Here is a 20998-nt window from a genome sequence, read left to right on the forward strand (position 1 = left end):
AAATCCTACAAATTTCAACCATCATCTGAGACACAAGGCATAACAAACTCATTTCGCTGATCAAGAAGATTATGGAGCCACAGAGAAATGTGTTCAATGATCTAAAGTGAGCCTGGGGGGAGTCACATGGAGAAAAAAAACATTTTCTCAAAAATTGGTCAAGCAATGGCCGTGACTCATCCTCATGTCAGACACTGACAAAAAGATGTACAAAAGGCGGTACAGGGCGACAGGATAAATCCTGAGAGTACTTGGCTGACCTTATCAGATACAAAAGTTACATTTCTTGGTATATAGGTCTTGCTATATCTTGGTCTTAACCATCCAGCAGAAAAGTATAAAAATGAAGTATATAAAGTAAATCCATACTAAGAGGATGAGCTGTAAAAGACTCAAGTCACTAACTTCTGAGGATAACCCACTAATATTATAGACTGCTAGACAGTGTTAGATTGCTTAGTTGAATTCAAACACCTATAGTATTTAGACGCCAATAGAGTATTCACCTCTGACAGGACAAAAAAAAAAATTAAAATTTAAAAAAAAAGATACAAAGGAAAGATCTTTTTGTATTTATATATACAAAATAGGAGAAATTTACAGCTACTTTTGCTTAACTCAATGAGAAGAAAGAGGTGTACTAACAGTGTTTGGACAGAAAAGCCTGTCTGCTTCTTGTACTATGGATAACCACAAAGAAGATAACACTGTACAGTGTACTGACTATCAAAATGGCCCTATTACTCAGCTGTGAAACTGTCATTCATATTTATTTCTCAATAAAAAAATAAATATAAAATTTTTTTTTTTAAATGAAGAAAAAAAAAACCAAAACCTCATTTCGCTAGGATGGCTGCTGGACTTGATGCCTCCTCATCAGCCACATTCCTGATGGATGCCACTGGGAACACTGGCATAGGCCCAGGGACTCTGACCTAAAAGCTGCGAGGACAGCAGAAGGGCACTAGCCTGTGGGCTGGGGAGTCATAGTTGCAGCAGGGACTCTGCGATGGCACAGAGAGACAGCACGTGCCATGAGCCCTCCCAGGTTTGTGAAGCCTCACTGTGTATGTGCAGAACTCACAGAACACCTGCAACCCTTCTTCGGGGCAGCAGGTGGTAAATAAAGGTACAAGCAGCAGCTCTGGGTGCCTCGTCAGCGTGTTGGGGTGACCTAGATCCTTAGCACAGGGCTTGCCTTTGCCTAGAGATGCAGCAGCTTTTCTTTTGCTTGCTGAACAGCGAGGCAAATTCTGGGAACAGCCTAAAGAGAAACATTTAGATTGGAGGGTCTTTGAGCTGGCTGACAGCTGACTGATGACCATCCATAAAACGACAAAGAGGAGCTGTGTGGCGGCCGGCGTCACACCACCTCTCCCTGGGAACTAATTGCTCTGAATTGTTCACAGGAACATTATTTTTCTGGCAATCATTTTCTTTGAATGCCTAAAATGAGCATGAAACAACTCTTTTGACTGGACATAAAAGTTAAATGTCCCAATGTTGATCAAATTAACTTCAGTGCTGTGACAATGGACTATGTTTGTGAGAAAATAATGGGGGGACAGAGGGGTGCTTTATGCCAAGATTTCACAGTTGTAATGTAAAAATGTTTCTGTTGAACTAGCCAGGCCACATTTCAAAGAGGACACAGAAGAGTCCTGTCACTTGTGGAAAAAACCACACTGCACAGACTCAAAAGTATCAGTACATTTCCACAGTGGGCATCTCAGGAAGGCCAGTGTGGGGGTGCTAGCTTAGTGGCTCCAGATGCCCTGAAGGGCTGACCTGAGTGTCAGCAGAGGGACAGAATGCCACAGCACAGACGCGTGCAGGCATCTCCTAGAGATGCACAGGTGTCCCGGCCTCTGCCCGTGCAAAGACCATCCTAAGACCCCAGGCTCTGCCACAGATGCCTGTGATAGCTTCCAGACGCTCTACACCTACCAAGACTTCTCTGAGCCTGATCCTTTTCACTAACCGGGACTTTCATAACAAGATATTCACAGTAAAAACTTTCAAAAATTGTACACAAAAATATAATTATTTATGATAAGAAATCCTGAGGCACAAACTGGATGTATCTGATCAACAATCCCTTTCAGTGGCTGAAGTCAAGCTGAAATGAAGGGCAGATCCTCTCCAGATGTGCTCCTGGTACTGGGTGTCATGTGTCTCTGCTGTGAGGCATCCTGTTTGTGCAGGTCCTGACCACCATAGCTGCTAGAAAGCTTAACTCAAGGAGTTTCTCTCTCAACTTTAAAAAAAATAACCTTTTGGTACTTGGGAATAAACTTACTTTACAGAAAAGCTTCAAAGGGTGCCATGTGACTCTTGGCTTTAGCACAGGGTCCTCCTCAGCTCTCGGGGATAGAGATGCACAGCTGCCCCCACCCCTGGTCTGGTGCTGCCTGTTCCTGCGGATCACATGGATACAGGGACCCACAGCCTGTACAGGAGATTAAGCCAGAAGGCAGGCTCCTCAGCAGAAGCCTTCTCTCTGTCTCCTGCAGCTCAGCAAAGCCCAGCAGACAATGTGCACCACGGTTCCCAGTGCGGCAGTGAATGCAGCACTGTTGGTGGCAGTGTCCATTCAAAGGGCCAGCACAGCATTGTCCTCCCCAATCAGCATAGCAGAATGCAGTCTGCTGGTGGCTGCCAAAAGGTTAGCAGCCCTGATGAAAGGGTAGCCCATTATTCACCACTCCTACAGAGCCCCCCTTTGTGCCCGGCAGCCCAGCCCTACACGGTGGAGGTCCGGATCTGCGGCTGGCTGAGCTCGCCACAGAAGCCATTCATGGGAATGCAAAGACATAGAAAAGTGGCCCAAAAGCCCAAGGCTGCTTTTCTGGAAGCTGTGGAAGCATGGCAATGTGGGGCCATGACACATTCTGTGGCCTCACTACACTGACAACCTGACCATGCTGACCAACACCAAGTGGACAGTAGATCTCTCTTGGCTCCCAGACTTCTGGGAGGTCCCCCAAACCCTCGGTGCCATGAAGCAAAGAACCAGTTGGTCAGGAAGAACATATTCAATTGTACTATGAAGTTCTTGCCTGCTGAGCTGCTGATTTACTATCCTGAGGGGCGTCCAGCAGCCCATGGCCAGCTGAAGAAGATGCTAGAAGGTTGGTCTCAGGGATACCCAACCAGAACTAAGGCACCCTCCTGGAAAAACCCAGACATGACAGTACACATGGTGCTGTTACCTGGGTGATATCTCTGAGGATTTGGATTGATTGGCTTGGGATAGTAACAGCCAGTTTTCCACTCCAGGAGCAAGTGGGCAGCAGCTGGCATAGAGCCTCAGTGGAGCAGTCCAGAGCAGGTATGGGTAAAGCACAGGAAAGTGGAAGGAAAGGTGCACCAGACTTTGGGCTAGGTGGGGACACATGCATTGGCAGGCATTGGTCACTTCACTGGGACAAAGCACCTGAGCCCCACAGCCACATGTTGGTGCTGTATCCCACAGTGGGTGGGGTGAGCTCAGACTGGACTCAGGTCTGCTTCTAGATTCAGTGTCAGTCCCAGCTAAGGAGGGCATGACTGTGTATGGAGCTGAGGGTTGGGCCCTCAGTGCGGGTGACATCTCCTTTTGGCAGGAATTCAGTAGATACCACCAGCACCAAGGCACTCCTTTATGCTGGAGACAGGCTGGGAGTGATCAGAAGCAGAAAGGGAGTAGACCACATGACCCTGAGGAGGCCTACCTTTCCCAGTAGGATGCCATGTTCCCTAGGTAAAAGAGCCACACTCCTGGCTAGTGGCAATGCAAGGACCCACCTCTGCCTTCCCATGCAGAGCACCCGGAATGCAAAGCCATGTGCACAAAGCCCGCACAGGCCCAGCTTACAAGACTGCAACCGGAGGGAGAGGGGCTGGAGAGAGGGCAGATCCTGATGGCTGAGTCAAGCCACACGCACACATACATGGATGCACACTGGTATGGTTTGGGTCTAGATATTCCCCAGAGCCTCATGCAGCCATGGAGGACAGTCTTTTTAGAGGTGGCTGTATCAAGTGTGTGGTGCTGAGATTCAGGGTGCATGATTACTAATCAGTCAACTAATTGGCTTTGCACTGTCCTAATCCCAGCAGTCTAGATAAGATATAAGAGGCAGAAACTTGCTGTTGCTTTTGCTGTTCTCCATCGCCATACACTGTTGCCCTCTGCCATGTGCTGCCCCACCTCGGAGCCGGCTGAGTACAGACTGAAACCTCTACAAACTCTAAGCCAAATAAACCTTTTTCTTTTAACTTTGGGTGCTGAGTACTTCAGCCAGCAACAAGAAAAATAAGACCCACACTGACGCAAGACCCTGTATGTGCCTATGTGTGTGTGTATGCGCACACATGCCCATACATGTGCCCATCTGTACGCACACACAACACATACAGGCATATATCACAGTCATGAGGTGCAATAGAAAGGCTTTCCATTCAGATGCTTGTACAGGGACCTCCCCATGCAGTCCTTTCTGACCCCACTTGACTCCAGGGACCTCTCAGAACACCCCTTCAGCCTCAGCTCACCATTACTACTGAGGAAGAAATGTGCCCAGTCCTCAGGGTCTCCTCTCTTGGGTTCTCCCAGTCCTATTCTTAAGAGTGTCTGATGGTACTGGTTATAATATGCCATATACTACTGTGGGTGTGGGTGTGACTCCAACCACTCCTCTAGGCAGACTATCCTTCGATTGGAAATTTCCTCTCGTAGCTCAAAGACCATTCTGCATACATGCCAACTTTTCTTCCACGCTACGTTCAGGCCTTGATGTACTCTGATCAGGGCCTTAGCCCTGAGGGCCACAAACAGCAGTATGACCAGCTCTGGGGAAGGGTGGTGGCCTGGAAATGGCATGATCCTTTCCCCAGTGCAATCCTCAACCCATGCTTTTGATCATTCTATTCTTCAGGGAGATGGATAAGAAGTGCTCTGTGGCTATAGTGGGTAAAAGCCCAGCAGAGGGCAGGTACAGGAGGAGAAAGGCTGGGACCCCAGAACAATAGGTAAGAGGCTGAGGGGGACTAGAGAGAGGCTGAGTAATGGTGGAAATGGCAAAGCAGCATGAAGTCCCTTGTGCTCCCTTACAAGGATAATGTGGTGCTTCTTGCTTTGGGATGTGGGGGCTGGGTGAGGGCCCCAAAGAGACAGCATGGTGCTTAGACGAAGACACAGACTACTCTGGGACAGAAACGCCCATCTTAGGCCTGTGGTCAGTGGCTGCTATAAGTCAAAGTTTAGTGCTCCCTGTCATTTTGGCCACAGGGGTATTAAGAGGACAGAGCTGGACCTGGAAACCATGTAGAATGAACAGAGAATAAACCTTGACCTGGCTTCCAGGCTGAGCTTCAGTGAAAGGTCCACCTGTAACTCAGGAGAAATGTTGGTCCTAAGATGAGAGCTTTTTAATCAGGGCCCCTGTCTTCCCACATGAAATCCTATCAGCTCTGGCTCTGTCCAGGGTCATCTGGGACATCACAGATGTCAAAGACAGAAGGGGCCTAGTTGTTTAGGTGGGAGAAGGCAGGGCAGTTGGGAGCCCAAATGCAAGATGGAACACCTCTGCTCTGATGGTCACTGAAGCCACCTATCCCTTCCTCAAGGCCCACATCCCATCCCCAGGAAGCAAGGCCTTGTTGGGTGCACCGCAAGATTCAGCTCCAGGAAGGAGGTGGCGCTATGTAGGCCTGGGCAATACAGTCTGTCTAAGCCGACTCTGCCCTGCTGCCGGGCACTGCTCCAAGGAGTCAGACCCCAAGTCCAACACTTGAGGAGTCACTGAACAAGGCCACAGTTGTGAGAAAGACGACACTGTCCATGGACAGAAGAACCTCGGGGAGTCCCTATTTTTGAGCCCACAGCCAGAGGCAATTGTCATGTTCTGAGACCTCCACCTGCTGACACTTATCCTTTATCATTTCTCTTCATACTGCTATTTGTCTTATCTTTCTACAAAATGTAGAAGGAAAGAAAGGAAAGTGAGGTGTGTCCAGCCCACCTGCTGAGGGATTGTTCTGGTAAGTAGACAGAGGCTAGGGATTCTGCAGCCTTAATGGGTCAGCATTCCCAAGGACCACTGGCAAATAAGGAAAAACAAATGAGGGGAGCAACCTCAAAAACCAGCTGCAAGTGTGCTCACAAGGGGCTGGGACATGGCAGCACCTACCTGTCAAGCACGTAGCCTAGAGCCTTGTGCCGGACACCCGAGTACACCGAGGGGCTTGTCTCCCAGGCCACTAAGTTGGATGCATCATGGAAAAGATGGATGTTCACCAAGTCAAAGGCACTGTAATCAAGAGAGAGAGAACCAAGTAACCAAGGGTCAGAGTCCTCTAACTGCCCTGAATAGGGCAGCTCCTTCCCTCTGCCTCAGGACAACATAAACTAGCTCCAGTCTCCTTGGTAGCAGAGCCACCAGCGCCCTGGAACACCAACCACTCACCTGTTCTCAGCCATTCCCGGCAAGAGCATGGCCTCCTCGGAGGCCAGAGGATGTGAGACATTCAGCGAGGTCTTCAATAAATCCTCACAAATGGAGGTGCTCTGGCCAAGTAAAAGGAGAGCTATTTTTCTTTAAAGAAAAGGACTTGCACAAGAATGTAAGATTCTCCACAATCTTTAGGCTAAACTATGAGAAGGGAGATATGTTTCCCTCAACCTGAGCTCCCAGCAGCCCATTTGCCACAGCCTGCATACTGTGCCACTGTCAAGGGGCCCCTAACAGTGGTGTAGCACAAAAACAGGAAGGCAGGCTATGTATTTCAAATTCCAAAAGAAGCTTGTAAGCAATATCCCAAAAAGGCCTTGTTTCCCTATGAGCCTCTCCACACACATGGGCTTGCTGAGAGCCAAATCTGGTCCAGATGAGCTCTGCCACAGTGTGGACAGCCTTCTGTCATCCTTAGCTGGCCAGTGGATGTGTCCATTTCACGATGTGAGGTCCTGGCACTGTCCCTAAAGTGCTCAATGCCACATTACATTCTGTGCAATACAATGGTTTTTCAGCATTAAATACAGAAACTGAGGCCCATAAGTTTGCACTGCCTTCTTCCAACCTGTAGTTGCCACTGCCCATGAGCTCGGTGGCCCCAAATCTAGGTGTTCATGCCCCAGGCACCTCTCCCACAGCCTACCACATTGGTCTCCGCGACTAAAAGCAAAAAGCAACTGCAGCGGTCAGTCACTTCCTAGATTAGATCACAAGGTATGGTGGCTCTGCCTCCCTCTTTTCTTCCCCCACACCTTGGACTCTGTCCTGAGCAGCTATCGGCAGGCCACGTGGGAAGGAGCTGTGTTGTTCCACCACCACCCACAGACAAGCTTAGAAGAGCTCTGCCTAGACGCATAAGGTCTAAGGCAGCAGCCCATGAGATCTGGTCCAGACTCACAGCTGAGCCACAGAAACCAAGGCCTAATCAATGTTTGTTCTCTGAGGCTGAAAACTGAGGGTGGCCTGTCTCAGTAGATTCTTAGGCAATTTAGGCTTTAGAAAATCTCTGGAAGGGGAATGAAAACAAAGCCTCGAGTAGCAATCCACCACCTGAAGGCCACATGGAAGCCACAGTAGGGAGGCATACAGAGGTTCTTGCTGTTTCTTTTTGCCAGAAAATGGGCACTGCTTCTGGGAACATTCACCCGCAGAAAGCAGGCCAATACAATCAGTGGAGATGGGACCTTCTTTGTGCTCAGATTCTAGATAAACACAGACTTCTGAACTATCTTCACCCCATTTAGCTTTGCAACCTGGGACTCACTAGGAGTCTCTTGCCAGAGTACTCATTCAGCAGGCTCTGGCACAAAAAGCTGATGCTTGGTAAAGACCCAGAGGTTTTCTATCATGTCTCCATTTGCTCTGAGCACCCGGACCTCTGACTTAAAAGAAATGGGTGACAACACTCTATGTGATGTGGCACAAAAAAGGTCAAAGTGGGATGGGTAGGAGCCGTGCACCAAGAGCCCCTATTCCAAATCAGTAGCGCTTCAGAGGAGACACTTGCAACATGACAGTTGTGCGAAATATCAGCGCAGGATAAAACACTCCGACAATGATGCAGCGGACATAATCTGCTCCAGGTACATAACATACATACCAGTCAGCAATGCACCACCTTGTCCGGATGAAGCCTTTTCTTGACCACTTGCACTGAAAAACAGAGATCCCACAGTAAGCACCACAAAAAGAAGCCACAGGCCATGTGTCGGCTGCGCTCAAGGTACACACAGGCTGTGTCTCCAAGCAGAAAAACTACCTGAAAATGGTGTTTAAAGTAGTCTGCTAGTTTTGAAACTGTCTCATTGCTATTTCTTTCCCAATAAAATTAATTAAAAATAAATAAAGTAGGGGGCCTGCCCCTTAGCTCAGTTCTTTAAGTGGCTGCTTCAACAAAGCAGTCAGGCTTAGGTTGCTGTGGTTCGATCCCCACAACTCAAGCCAGCCAAACCTGCCCTGAAGGCATTCGGAGCAATAAATAAATAAATAAATAAATAAAGTAGTCTGCTAAAGTGAACTGGAATGATTATTTACCACAAAGGTACAAAGTCATGGACAGCTGTTTTGCTAGACATCCTGATGCCCAGTAAGCTGACTTGACCAAGAGAATGATAGTTAGAGGCCTAAAGAAGTACAGCAATATGAAGCCGTCACCAAAACCCATTCTTAGTGAGCCCATACGTGCCCCGCCCCAGCACCACCACAGAGCATAGCCTTTGCCTGTGGGACTGAGGCATTTTATTCATGTGCAGGGCAGCCTCAAGAAGAGTATGTGCAATGATCTGAATGTGTCCCACACATCCATGTTGGAATTCTACTGCTAGTGTAATGGCGCTGGCCTTGAGAGAGGTAATTATGTCACCAGGGCCCCTCCCCCCTGAATGGCTAAAGCCCTTACAAAATGGCTTGCCAAAGATAGTTTGCTCCCTTTTGCCCCTTCGATCCCTTCTCGCATGCAGGGATACAATATTCATCCTCTAGGATGATACAGCACAAGACACTATTTTCCTGTGCTCCACATGCTTTCTCCCATGCCCAAGGTTATATAGCACCACAAAGAATAAATCCCTGCTATTGCTGAACTTCCAGCCTAGAGTTCTGCTCAGACACCTGGTAACACAGAAGGGGCAGACCACAGAAAGCTGCTCTTGGCTTCTGCCCCATATTTTTTCCCTACCCAAAAAACAGAGTGTGAGAGAACAGTCACTGATTTCCCCCACTCTCTTCATGTTGGTCTTGAAGTAGGGAAAAAATGGCAGAGATAGCACAGCAGAGGAGGCAGGGGAAAGATATGGGAGAGGCTGGCCAAGAAAAACCCAAATAATCCATATGTCCTTTCCCAAATCACTGGCCAACAACTGCTCATACTCATGCAGCAAGGCAGCAGGTAGAAGCCTGGCTTCTGTACTATGCTGAAAGATTCTGGGCCCAAATGCCAAGGACTAGTGTGTGACGTAACCCTACATTGTATTTTATCTTAATTAATTTTAGTTTAAATAGCCATGCAGCATAGGCTGCCTCACAGCCTGACCAGCTTTGGGAATGGGTATCCTGTCCAAAAGAAGAAGTCCCTCTCTCATTTCCAACTCATAAGCTCCACATAAACAAACACTCTAGGATCGAAGGGTTCTCTCCTCTTCCTAGAATGCCAGCCCAATCAGCATGAGATACTATCAGCATTGGTCCCAACTGGAGTCCAGTGCCTGGTACAGTTGAGTTGGGGAGACAGGAGGTAGGAAAGATGAGCGTTGAGGTTCATATAGCATCTCAAGAGAAGAAAGAGGTGGAAGGTGAAGACTGCATTTGCTCCATTGTGCCCGGGCTGTCTGCTGCACAAGTGACCATCTGAGAATTCAGAGTGAAGAGTTGGTGAAATGTACTCCCTACATCGGAGGGAGTCCAGAGAAATAAGCACGAGACAATCTTGTTTTATTTCCTTATTTAATGGAAATAATTCAGTCATTAAAAACCAAAAGTCTCCCCTTGGTCCCACAACTCTCTTAACCATGGATCCTATTTCTATTACCTCCCTTATAAGCACACTTTCCTTGGGTAAGAGCTGTCCAAATATAATCCAAATGCTTTGTATCTAGATACCCCTCCCCCGCCCCAACCTCCAGGAGCTTACAAGGGCTTTCCAGGAGTGGCTGCATCTGGAGTGTGTGATACTGGATTTAAGGGTGTGCGATAGCTAAATGGGTTTATCACAGTTCTGGGTGAGAATACTGGGAGCCCCACTCGGGCTATGGATGGCACTAATCAATAGGCTTATAGCCTAGATGGACTATAAAGTAAGAGAGAGAAGGCAGGCTTGCTGCTGCTGCTGTTGCTGCTGCTCCTGCACCACAACAATGTTGCATCTCTTCTGTGATCGCCCTCTGCCATGCTTTCCTGCCTTGGAACCAGAAACTATGGACTGAACCTGCTACAAACTGAGTTGCATTAAATTTTTCCTCTTCGAGTATCCAGTACCATGTCTCAGCAACAACAAAAAACAAACCAAAAAAACTACCTCAGACAGTGCCAATTTTTCTACTCCCACTCAACACTCAAAAGCAGTTTGCTTCCTAATTCCAACACCCTGCCCCAAGTGCTGCCTTCCAACTCTCCACGCCTCCATACACAGAACCTCAGCCGCCCGCGCAGCCCCTCGTCTTCTTCATTCTCCAACCACATCGCCCCGGACTCTAGGTGTTGGGACTGAGACAGGTGCTGCTTTCCTGTGCTCCCCCTGCTTTCACCCATACCCAAGGATGGAAGGGTGGACCACCTCCGTGCTGGGGGCTCAGCTGCTGGCCAGCTACCAACCTCCGCAGCACTCTGAATCATTCTCGTGGCCTCTGTCATCTACCCTTGCTAGTAAGCAGTATCATAACAACTCTACTTGTCAGTTCTTTAATTTATAAATTTATTCTTACATGTCTGGCTTTGGACCCCAGGTATGCTCAGCATGAAAACGCAATGCTTTAATTTGGGAAAAATTTCCAGTCTTTTCCAACATTGCTCCTTATTGTTTCCTTCTGGACTTCCTTTTGGATGAATATGTGAGCCTCTCAATGGGGCTTTCATACCTTTTAATTTAACTGTCCTTGGTATAAAAATATAAACTGAACAAAAATCTTCATCTTTCCTGGTTATGTGCTAGATGAACTCTTTGATACCTTTTGATTCACTGGTCCTCTCTCAGGCCACATCATCTGGTTTTATAATCTATTCTGTCCTTTTTCATGACTATTTATTTCTATGGAGCTGTTCTGTAGTGCTGGAGACTGAACCCAGAGCCTTGAAAATGCTCAGTCAGCACTCTACCACTGTGCCATATACCCTTCCCCCCCATAAGCTATTTTTCATATCTTGCTCTGATTTTATTTTATTTTCTACCTAGCAGTGTTGTGGCTACACCAAGCAAACGTCACATAGAGTCTGGTTTCCTGGCTCCCTGGCAACACAAGGTACCCAAGCAGGCACTCAAAGGGCCCACAGGTGGATCTGCTTTTTCCCTTTCAAGGCTGGTCTTGTTCCTCTTACTTCCAGGGTCCCAGGCCTAAGTAAGCAGACTCTTAAAAAAAAAAAAAAAAAAAAAAGACTTTATTTCTCAGAGCACTAATGGGTCTATTAAAAAACTGAGCAGAGTTGAGGGTCCCCACATGCACCTCCCAGTGTGGACAAACGCATGACTAGACCCACTTGCCATTCTGCCTGGACAGCACTAGGAGCTGACTGCTCTTTTAGCCAGTACACCCGGCTATGCTCAGGCTTGCAGGATGACATGACCAGCGGAACTACAGCAAGTTCCCAACTGATGAACATTAGAATTGTGAACTTCCACAGGTGTACTATATAAGATTTACAAGTGTATTCTACAAGATTCACTTGTCAGATCATGAATGATTCCAATTTATGAACACTCTCCCACAATAGAACTCGCTCATCAGTTGGGCACTTACTGTAACTGCTGTCCCTAGCCCCTTCCTGTCAGGCTCTCTTACCCTCTCTACTTCCCGGATGCAGGTAAGCAGCTTTCTACCAGCATTCTTTTCCAACATGATGTTCCTTCTTTGCCACAGCTTTCCAATCACAGACTGAAACCTCCAAAACCATAACACTTTCCTTTGTTTTCTCAGATATTTTGCCACAGTGACAAAAAGCTAACACACCACGATATTCCAACATTCTCATAGCCTATGATCTAGCATGTGTCCTCAGTTCTGGGCTAAGATCTAGCCTGGCCTTCCTGTGCCCACATGAGAGTCAGTGTCATGCATGGCATCCCCACGCGCTCTTCTGCAATCCACAAGACAGTCCACACAGCTCTGCCTTCATTTCATCAGGGAGCAAACGAGGGTTCAAAGGCTCTGAACTTTTTAAGACCACCAGCTCCTTGGAAAAAGGAAAAAAACTAGAATCTACTTCCCTAATTCCAAGGCCAAGGTTTTCTCTTTCTGACCACTTATTCCCCTCTTCTGGCTGAACCTAAACACTCTGAGTCAGTATTAGGGTAAGACGGCTCAAAGGAGTGTGTACCACCCCCAAGTCATCAGAGTACAGGTGCCTTTGATAAACTGTTCCTCAGTGTAGCCTCCTCAAATACCTCTTCCTTACAATACATGTACATATAACCACAACAAATCTAAATACATGTATGAACCCACAAACACACACACATACACTCATCTATATACATGCATACACACACAGACATGGGGAGATACATGTGAATACATACACACAGTCAGATGCACACACAAATGCAAGTCGTGTGCTCATGCACAACATGCATGACTAGAACATAGAAAATGGCCCATCACAAGCCCAAGCACTTGGGCCTCATGGGAGGCCTCAGGCATCACCAAACGCATGCTGCTGCTTGGTCCACTACAAATAGAAGTGGAACAAGCACAGTTGGGGCTCCTCAAATGGTTGCCAGTTGTCTTCTATTCTGATCATGTCACAGAACTTTCTGGTAACTGACCATTTTGTGAAACCTTCATTGTGGACTCTTAGACCAAAGATGGTGACAATTCCACACTCCTTAAGTGGCCACACCCCAGGTCTGGTGTGGCTCTGCTCTAGGAGGGGCCATCACTGCAGAGATGAAAACCATACCAGAAGGGGTGGGGAGATGGCTCAGTGGAATATGTGCTTGCCTGGCAAGGGCAGGGGACTGAGTTCAATCCCCAGTTCTGCCAAAAAAAAAAAGAAAAGAAAAGAAAGAAAACCATACCGAGGCAGGGGCCAGGGGTAGCACATCTCTCACCATGTGCAGGCTCTGCTCAGGTCCTCTGTTAATAGGGTTCCTTGAACCAACAGATGGATTGCAAATACAGGCGGTTTCATCTACTAAAAGACAGCATAAATCGCAGTGGAGAAAAGAGGAGCTGCAGGGAGGTTATCACCATGCAGCCCTGCCGTGAAAAGCCCACTCACAGCATTAGTGGAATTAATTCATCTTTCATAGAAGCTTGCAGCAGGGACTGTGATCTATGGTAACAACCAATTTCTCACTACGGGCAAGAGGAAAAAAATGACTCGCCTCGATCGACTACACAAATCTGCTTTTTAAAAATGGCCTCACATTATCTGGAGTGTTGCTCCCAGAGGCGTCATTTGAAATTCATACTGAGCCAAAAGCACCCATAAATCAACAGAGAAAGTTTTGTTAGTTTTAGATGCAGTGGGCTGTAATTATTTGGAATTGCATTATGCCTCCATCACAGTAATTACATTTAGATTATCCTTAAGTGATGGTAATAAAAGAAAGAGAAATCAGTCTTAAACTAATTCCCTCCCCCAAAATGTGCTAGAATCTAGCACAACGCTGGCAGGAAGATGCAGAGAGGCAAGGCCGGGCAGAGCTGCTGTGGCTCTGGCCAAAGCTGGTCCCTAGGCAAGGCTCAAGGATGGGAGACTCAGCATTCCTACTCTGCAGAGCAAAACACACTTCGTGAAGGTCTGCGTGTTAAAAAGCACAATATTGCTGACAGAATATTAAAAGTTTGTGGTTTTTAAAATGAAAGTTTTCTTCTATTAATTACCAGAATAAAAGGCAATGTGTGAAAGCATTTGCTAACTCATGTGTTACAGGTAAATACAGGGCTTTCTGAGATGGATTCCCACACAATGAACCCAGGAACCGTTAATGCACCCAGTAAGTCCACACCCTGAATGCCACAGGGTCTCAACAGTGGCCTCCAGGCTGTTGACAGCCTCTTACTGCTACAGGGACTGTTCAGGAACAGATCAGGGGCACAGAAGAATCACATCCCACAAGGGATCCCTGGAGGAACCACAGAGTGTTGTAGGAAGCCCCATCCGTGTGAGTTGTCCCACTTGGTGCCTAGTGCCCCAGCTGCTCCCCTTCCCTGTCCACTAGCACATAGTGGCACTTTGCTGAGATGACTGCAGATAGTCATGGAGGCCAGAGAACAGGACTGTGTGGCAGACACATGCCCCTCAGACCCCTAAGTGCTAAATGCAAAATGTGCTGAGAACGGCTGCCATCCTCAATTCTGGAACGTAAGGAGTGAGGTGAGGACAAAGGGCACCAGGAGCCTGCACATGGGCGCAGGGCAGGATGGCTGCCTGCCAGGTCCCTGGAAGGAACAACTTCACACAGAAACAACAAGCTATGGATGTGACTACACCTGCAGCAACTTAAAGCACTGCTCATGGTAGCACACTCCTCCGCGTAAAACAGGCACATATGCAAGGCTCTGGGACAGAGCGCCGATGTCATCTTCAGGAGAAGAGCCCACAAAAAGGAGTGGGGGCGGGGAGAAAACAGAGCTTTATTGGCAATAAAATGCACGCACCCACAACTGCTCTTCATCTGAACAGGGTCTATGGCATCTGCTGTTGATTCATCACACTCTTCCCAACATTTGAGACAGTTTAAAGTAAAGAAAGTTGCAAGGACACACAAACTGCTTGTGTGTGTTGCCTCCCACCCCACAATCATCACAGGTCCTACCACTCAGGCCCATGTCTAGCACTGCCCATCTCTAATTCATCCCATCTGTCTTTCAGGGCTATCTCAAAACCACAGAGCAGGGTACCCACTGCATGGTCTTGGCCCAGTCCTGCTTCCCAGGCCCACTTCAAGCCTCCCCCATTTCCACTTCAGTTCCTCAAGAATGTTCTAGTCACTCTCAGATGAGGGTCAGTTCTAGCCCAAAAGAGGGTCCAGACAAGTGAGGGTCACTGTAGATAGACAGAAGTCTAAGACCCGCTGTGAGCAGGCTCAGAAGGCCAGCTTCTTGGCCTACAGCTTCAAAGAAACTGTAGCACTGCATCTTCTGTGGGAAATGTCACCATATTCAGGAATGCTGTCCTGATACAGGGATGTAGCTGCACAAGGACGGTCCCAAAGCTTTCCTGCTATGCTTCTCTAGTCTCAGATCCTCAGTGTAGCGGGGGATAGGGAAGCAGAGCTAGCTAAGGGAGGCCTGAGTCAGCTGAAGACAGGAGGCTGATCCACTGACACCATATCCTTGGCCTGGGGACGATGGATGAGGAAGCTGAGCCACAGCGTGATGGGAACACCCATCCTTCACGAAGATGGCTGCAACCCCTTCACTCAAGGCACAGGTCATAAAGCAAATTAATAAAGTGGCCTTGCTGAAAATCAGCTCTGCAGGCAGGCATAGCTAGCTGTAATGAAGAAGCTACAGAACATGCCTTCCAGGAGCTGCAGAGATGAGACCAACATGGCTCCTACACTAAGATAAGGATGGGACATGCCTACATGATAAGCAAACAGCCATCAGGAGGTGACACTCAGTCCCTCAATTCAGTATTCAAAATGCTTCTGGTCAAAGGGGCCAGCCAGATAGCTCAGCAGACTAAAGCTCCTGCTTAGGCAGAGCGCAGAGACCAGGGTTTGATCTATGGCACTACATGCCATGCTGGCCCTGACCCAGGGCATGCTGAGACAGTGACTGAGACTGGGCGTGGTAGCACATGCCTGTAATTCCAGTGTTTGGGAGGCTGAAAACAGGAGGATCACTATGAGTCCAATCTGTGTGGTGAGACTCTGTAGCCCCCGTACTAAGACATTTTTTTAAAAAGTAATAAAAAACTTTGCACATAGTCTAACAACTATATAAAATAACACACAACACTAAACAAAAACGACACTAACACCCAAAAGAAATAGGGCAGCACTTTATGCTTACCATGTCTAGGCAGTAGGACAGTAAATAAGCCTCTAACTTTTTGATTTTGTTTTGTGTTTTTTCATTTTTGGTGTGTGTTGGGGGGAGGTCTGCTAGGGATTGAACCCAGGGCGTGTTGTGTGCTAGGAAAGCATTTTACCCCTGAGCTAAAATGCTCAGGCCATCCCTAGCCTTTTTAATTTCTAAACTCTCCATGTGAAATGGACACAATCACTGGGAAGTGTTACTGAGCCACCAGCGTGGCCAACTACCTGCTCCACAACGACTACTATTTTTTTACTTGCTGGTACAATATCAGGGCCTCATCTGTGAATGGGAATCTCGCCCCACCCTGTGCCTAATGGGGAAGGTAATGGATATACTACACCATCTAGCCCCCACGTCATACCACACAATGACTCCAGCCTCTGAGTTGGCTGTTCCTGCCAGCAGACTGACCCTTCACATCTAGAGACCTACGCTCACCAGGCAAGCTAGGTGATACTTTCCTTCATTTTAAGGGGAAAGTGCTTTTGCCTGGAAATGACAAATACAGAATTTGCATACTAAATATGAACCATTTAGACTCCCTCCCCCTTTATCTAGGGTAGCCCAAATCAACCCACACTGGTTTAGAACAGTGGAGTGTCAATGCCCAACAGTGACCGACACCCCCCCACACACACACACACAGACACACAGTGGAGGCGGGCAGGTTGGAAGTAAATTTTACTTCAGCTTGCTTTTACTCTGGAAAGCAGATGTGCTGATGAGATCTTGCAAGACAGCCCCGGTTACGCACCTCAGGGAAGTAGTCCTGTGGGAACTTCTCTTTCTCTAGCATCGGTGTGCTCTCTAAAGTATCTGAATAGATCTCTTTGCCAGTGACTTTTTTATACTTCTTTGCTAGAAAAGAACAAAAAGATGACATGAATATCTTCAATGTTACACACTATCCAAGCAGCCACATGTTACTGGGATGTCATGCTCACCCAAAGAGCCCCAGGGTGCCAGGAAGCCCTGAGCAGAGAAGCAACAAGGGTCTACCCCTGACCAGCTGCTCCATGGATGCCTGTAGCTCATAAATTCCTGTTCTACAACCTGGAATCTGACACTCCACTTCATTATCCCCTAAGAGCTCCCAGCCTGCAGATTTACAGGGGCTAATTGGCACCCTCTTTTAAAGCAGTGAATATATTGAAGAGGGCTATGGAATTACTATTCAGTGAGACCTTCACATGAATTTATTTAATAACATCGATTTCCTCCTCGCACATGGCCCACATCACTCATATTCCAGGGAAGAGTTTTTATGTGAGAAGGAGTGAGGGAGGGGCAGGGCGGGCATTATCCAGACAAGCTCTGCAGCTGCCACCCAGACCTCCCTGGGGCACCCAGGAGATGTGGCCCTCACAGGCCTCCCCAGGCTGACAGGTCCGTGGACAGGGGTTGGTCTGAGTCCCCATTCACATCCAGGCATGGGGTTCTTTCCTTCTATGAACATCCCCATGCCCTCACTGGTATCTGATAATGACACCTCCACACAAAATAGCTCAGATAGTTAAACCGCTAGTTTTTCTTAGTTCATTGAAAAAGGATTTGTGCTAATATTGTTTGGACAATATCTCATGCCTATATCTTATTTTTCAAAACCTTTACAGGCTGGGGGCCGACAGCTACTGGTCTCTGCAAAATCTGTGAGGAACACAGGAAGAACACAGCCCGTAAGACCACCCAGAAGCAGGGGCCCAGCTCAGGCACCCCTGACTGGGTCCTTCATTTGTCATCCTCAGCAGGGCAAGTTCTGAGCTGAGAGGGATTGCTTTGAAATAAAAGTTCCAGGTATCCAGCAAATGCTTGGAGACCAGCACTGGAAAAAGCAGCAAGCTGTACTTCCACCGTTTAGTGGGGAAAGTCCTGTACACCATGAGCTGCTGAGACCTGTAGTTTCTGGGGCACTGTCCACTCCACAGACATGGATAGGACAACAAAAGCAGACTGAAGGATGCGGCGTTATGAGCCAGGAAGGAAGAGAAAGGGGATACATATATACACCTCCACACAAAATAGCTCAGATAGTTAAACCGCTAGTTTTTCTTAGTTCATTGAAAAAGGATTTGTGCTAATATTGTTTGGACAATATCTCATGCCTATATCTTATACTCTGAGTAACTATTATAAAGATAACAATACACAAACAATTATTGTTACTATCCTAATACCTGAAGTGAAACTCTTTATTTATTTATTTATGGGCAGAACCAGGGATTGAACTCAGGCTCTCGCGCTTGCCAGGAAGTGCTTGTTCTACCAAGCCATCTCCCTGGCCCCTGTTTTATTTCTTAAAAAGAAAACTAACAAACCCAGTACTGATCAATAATTACCAGCAAAAATCCCATTTACTTCAGGCTTTGCTCTTGCTGTATATTAGATACATTTTGACATATGCATAAAATATCACATTATTGTTACAAATATCATTGTTACAAATCATACAGATTAGTTTCTCTGCTGTAAAAAAAAATTATAATCCACATATCCACCCCCCCCACACACACACAGGCCCTGTGACAGAGGCAGCCACCTGTCATTCCGTTTCCACAAATTCACTACTTCCAGAACAGACCCCTGCGTCATCTAGCCTTTCCAGACCAGTCCTCTCATCCAGCGGAGCTTTTGGGTTGCTGCTAATCCTCTGCTGTAACGACGTGCACTGCTCACCCTCACCCAGGAGGTGGGAGAGGATGTTAGGAGGCAGTGGAGGCTACCCCTCTCTTCTTGTTCAGTAATTTTCCTGTGTTGGCAATTCTGGGGCTTTCTCTTCCTATGCAAACTTTATTATCAGTCTATATATATATATATATAGCCCTTGCAGGCATTTTGATGGGGACTGTGTTTCAACTTCAGGTCAAATCAGGAAGACCTGAGCTCTTGACAATACTTCCTTCCTAATTTCTGGAGTTCATACTCTCATGTTCTGGAGGCTGTAAGCCTACAACCAACACGTCAGTAGATTCAGTGTCTGGTGAGGGCCCATTCCTCACAGACAGTACTTCCCATGTTCAGAGCAAGCTTGACAAACAGAGCCAAAAGCTCCCATGGGTCTGTTTGTTTGTTTATTTTGTACAAGGTCTTGCTACACAGCTTGGACTAGTAGTGATCCTTCTGTCTCAGCTGTGATTATAAGTGTGCGCCACCACCCCCGGTTTGGGTGGCCGGCAGGGAATGTGGTACCAGGGATCAAACCTGGGTCCTTGTGCTTGCCAGTTTAGTCTGCTGAACTGTCTCACCAGCCCAAGATATTACTTTTAAATCGCATTTTACTAAAGGATATTCCTATCTTCCCTATCTTGGGTCACTTAAAAGGACATTCATCCCTTTCACAAGGGCCGGCCCTCATGACCTATTTACCTCCCAAGGATCTTGCTCCCTGATACTATCACCTTGTTAGTTCAGCATATGAATTTTGGAAGGACACAGACATTCCAACCATAGTATCATCCACATAGATGGACCATCTTCCCATTCATCTAAATCTTTGATTTCTTTCATCAGAGTTTTGTAGTTTTCCTCAGAGCTATTACTTTTTAAAAAAATTATTTGGTACAGGGTTTTACTACACAGCTCAGACTTGTAGTGATCCTCCTGTTTTCAGCCACCCCAGTGCTGGTGTCACCATGCCTGGACTTGGTGGCTGGCTCAGCATGTCCAGGGCAGCATATGGTACTGGGGATTGAACTCCAGTCTCTGCACTTGCCTAAGCAGGTGCTTAGTCTGCTGAGCTATCTCGCTAGCCCAAGATATTATTTTTAAATCACATTTTATTAAAGCATATTCCTAAGCACTTCCTTTTGTGTGTGTGCTTATATAAAATGTTTTGTGTTTTTAATTTCATAATTTACCCATTTGTGTGTATTTATTTTTATTTATTTATTTGCAGAACCGGGGATTGAACTCAGGCCCTCGCACTTGCCAGGGAAGCACTTACTCCACTGAGCCATATCCCCAACCCCCCATTTATGTGTATTTATACAGGAAAGCAATTAACTTTTGTGTATTAACTGTGTATCCTGTAATTGCTTATTCTTACCATTGGAGGTTTTTCTAAATAGGTACTAATTTCACCTGAGGAAAGACAGTTCTAACCCCTACTCCATCCTAAGAATATGCCCTTTATTTCCTTTAGTCTTCATTCATTAGCTAAGATTACCATTAAAATGTGGCAGTGGCTGGGAGGAGATGCTTGCTGTTCCTGACCTTTCCCTGAAATTTTTCATTTGCTAATTTCTTACTAATTTTAATGCTACAGATTTTCTTATAAATTTAAAAAATCGAGTTCAGGAATTTCCTCTTCTACTTATAGCATGTTGAGAGTTTTTACCATGAATGGATGTTAAACTCTGTTAAACCTACTGATAGGATTTTCTTCTTTAGCGGGTGCTATGGTTTAGACTGACACCCCCCACCTGAGGCATTTGGAGGGTGACTGGCTCATGGGGGCTCTACACTGACCAGTGGACTCATCTATTAATGAGGTCAGTAGGTGAAAGTGCAATTAGTAGGTGAGCCCTGGCCGGATGTGGGCCAGTGGGGCATGTCCTGAAGTGTATTCCTGTTGCTAGCTCCTCCCTTCTGCTTCCTGCCTGCCATGATCTGAGCAGCACTGTAGCCACCATTCCCATCTGCCATGCTACTTCTGCTTTGCAACCAACGTACCATGGAATAAGCCCAATGAAACTGTGAGCCAAAATGAACCCCTCTTTTAAATTGTGGGTGTTAGATATTTTGTCCCAGTGACCAGAAAGTAAAATAAAGGATTGTTTCTGTGATTATAACTGACCTTGTAAC

At 46.9% G+C, this 20998-nt stretch overlaps 1 protein-coding gene across 2 annotated transcripts in view; it reads right to left on the reverse strand.

Moving 5' to 3' along the window:
• Inpp5a (inositol polyphosphate-5-phosphatase A) overlaps positions 1–20998 on the reverse strand; it is a 263156-nt gene that overhangs the window by 51139 nt on the left and 191019 nt on the right. For both annotated transcript variants that reach the window (XM_004625559.2, XM_023708885.1), the window contains 3 exons: positions 16953–17056; positions 8098–8150; positions 6174–6293 (listed from right to left, as the gene is read on the reverse strand). In XM_004625559.2, the coding sequence (XP_004625616.1) occupies positions 6174–6293; positions 8098–8150; positions 16953–17056 (277 nt within the window). The remainder of the gene's footprint in view (positions 1–6173; positions 6294–8097; positions 8151–16952; positions 17057–20998) is intronic.

This window comes from Octodon degus, unplaced genomic scaffold (assembly GCF_000260255.1).
Source record: "Octodon degus isolate 3935 unplaced genomic scaffold, OctDeg1.0 scaffold00010, whole genome shotgun sequence".
In the NCBI taxonomy this organism is placed as follows: Eukaryota; Metazoa; Chordata; class Mammalia; order Rodentia; family Octodontidae; genus Octodon; species Octodon degus.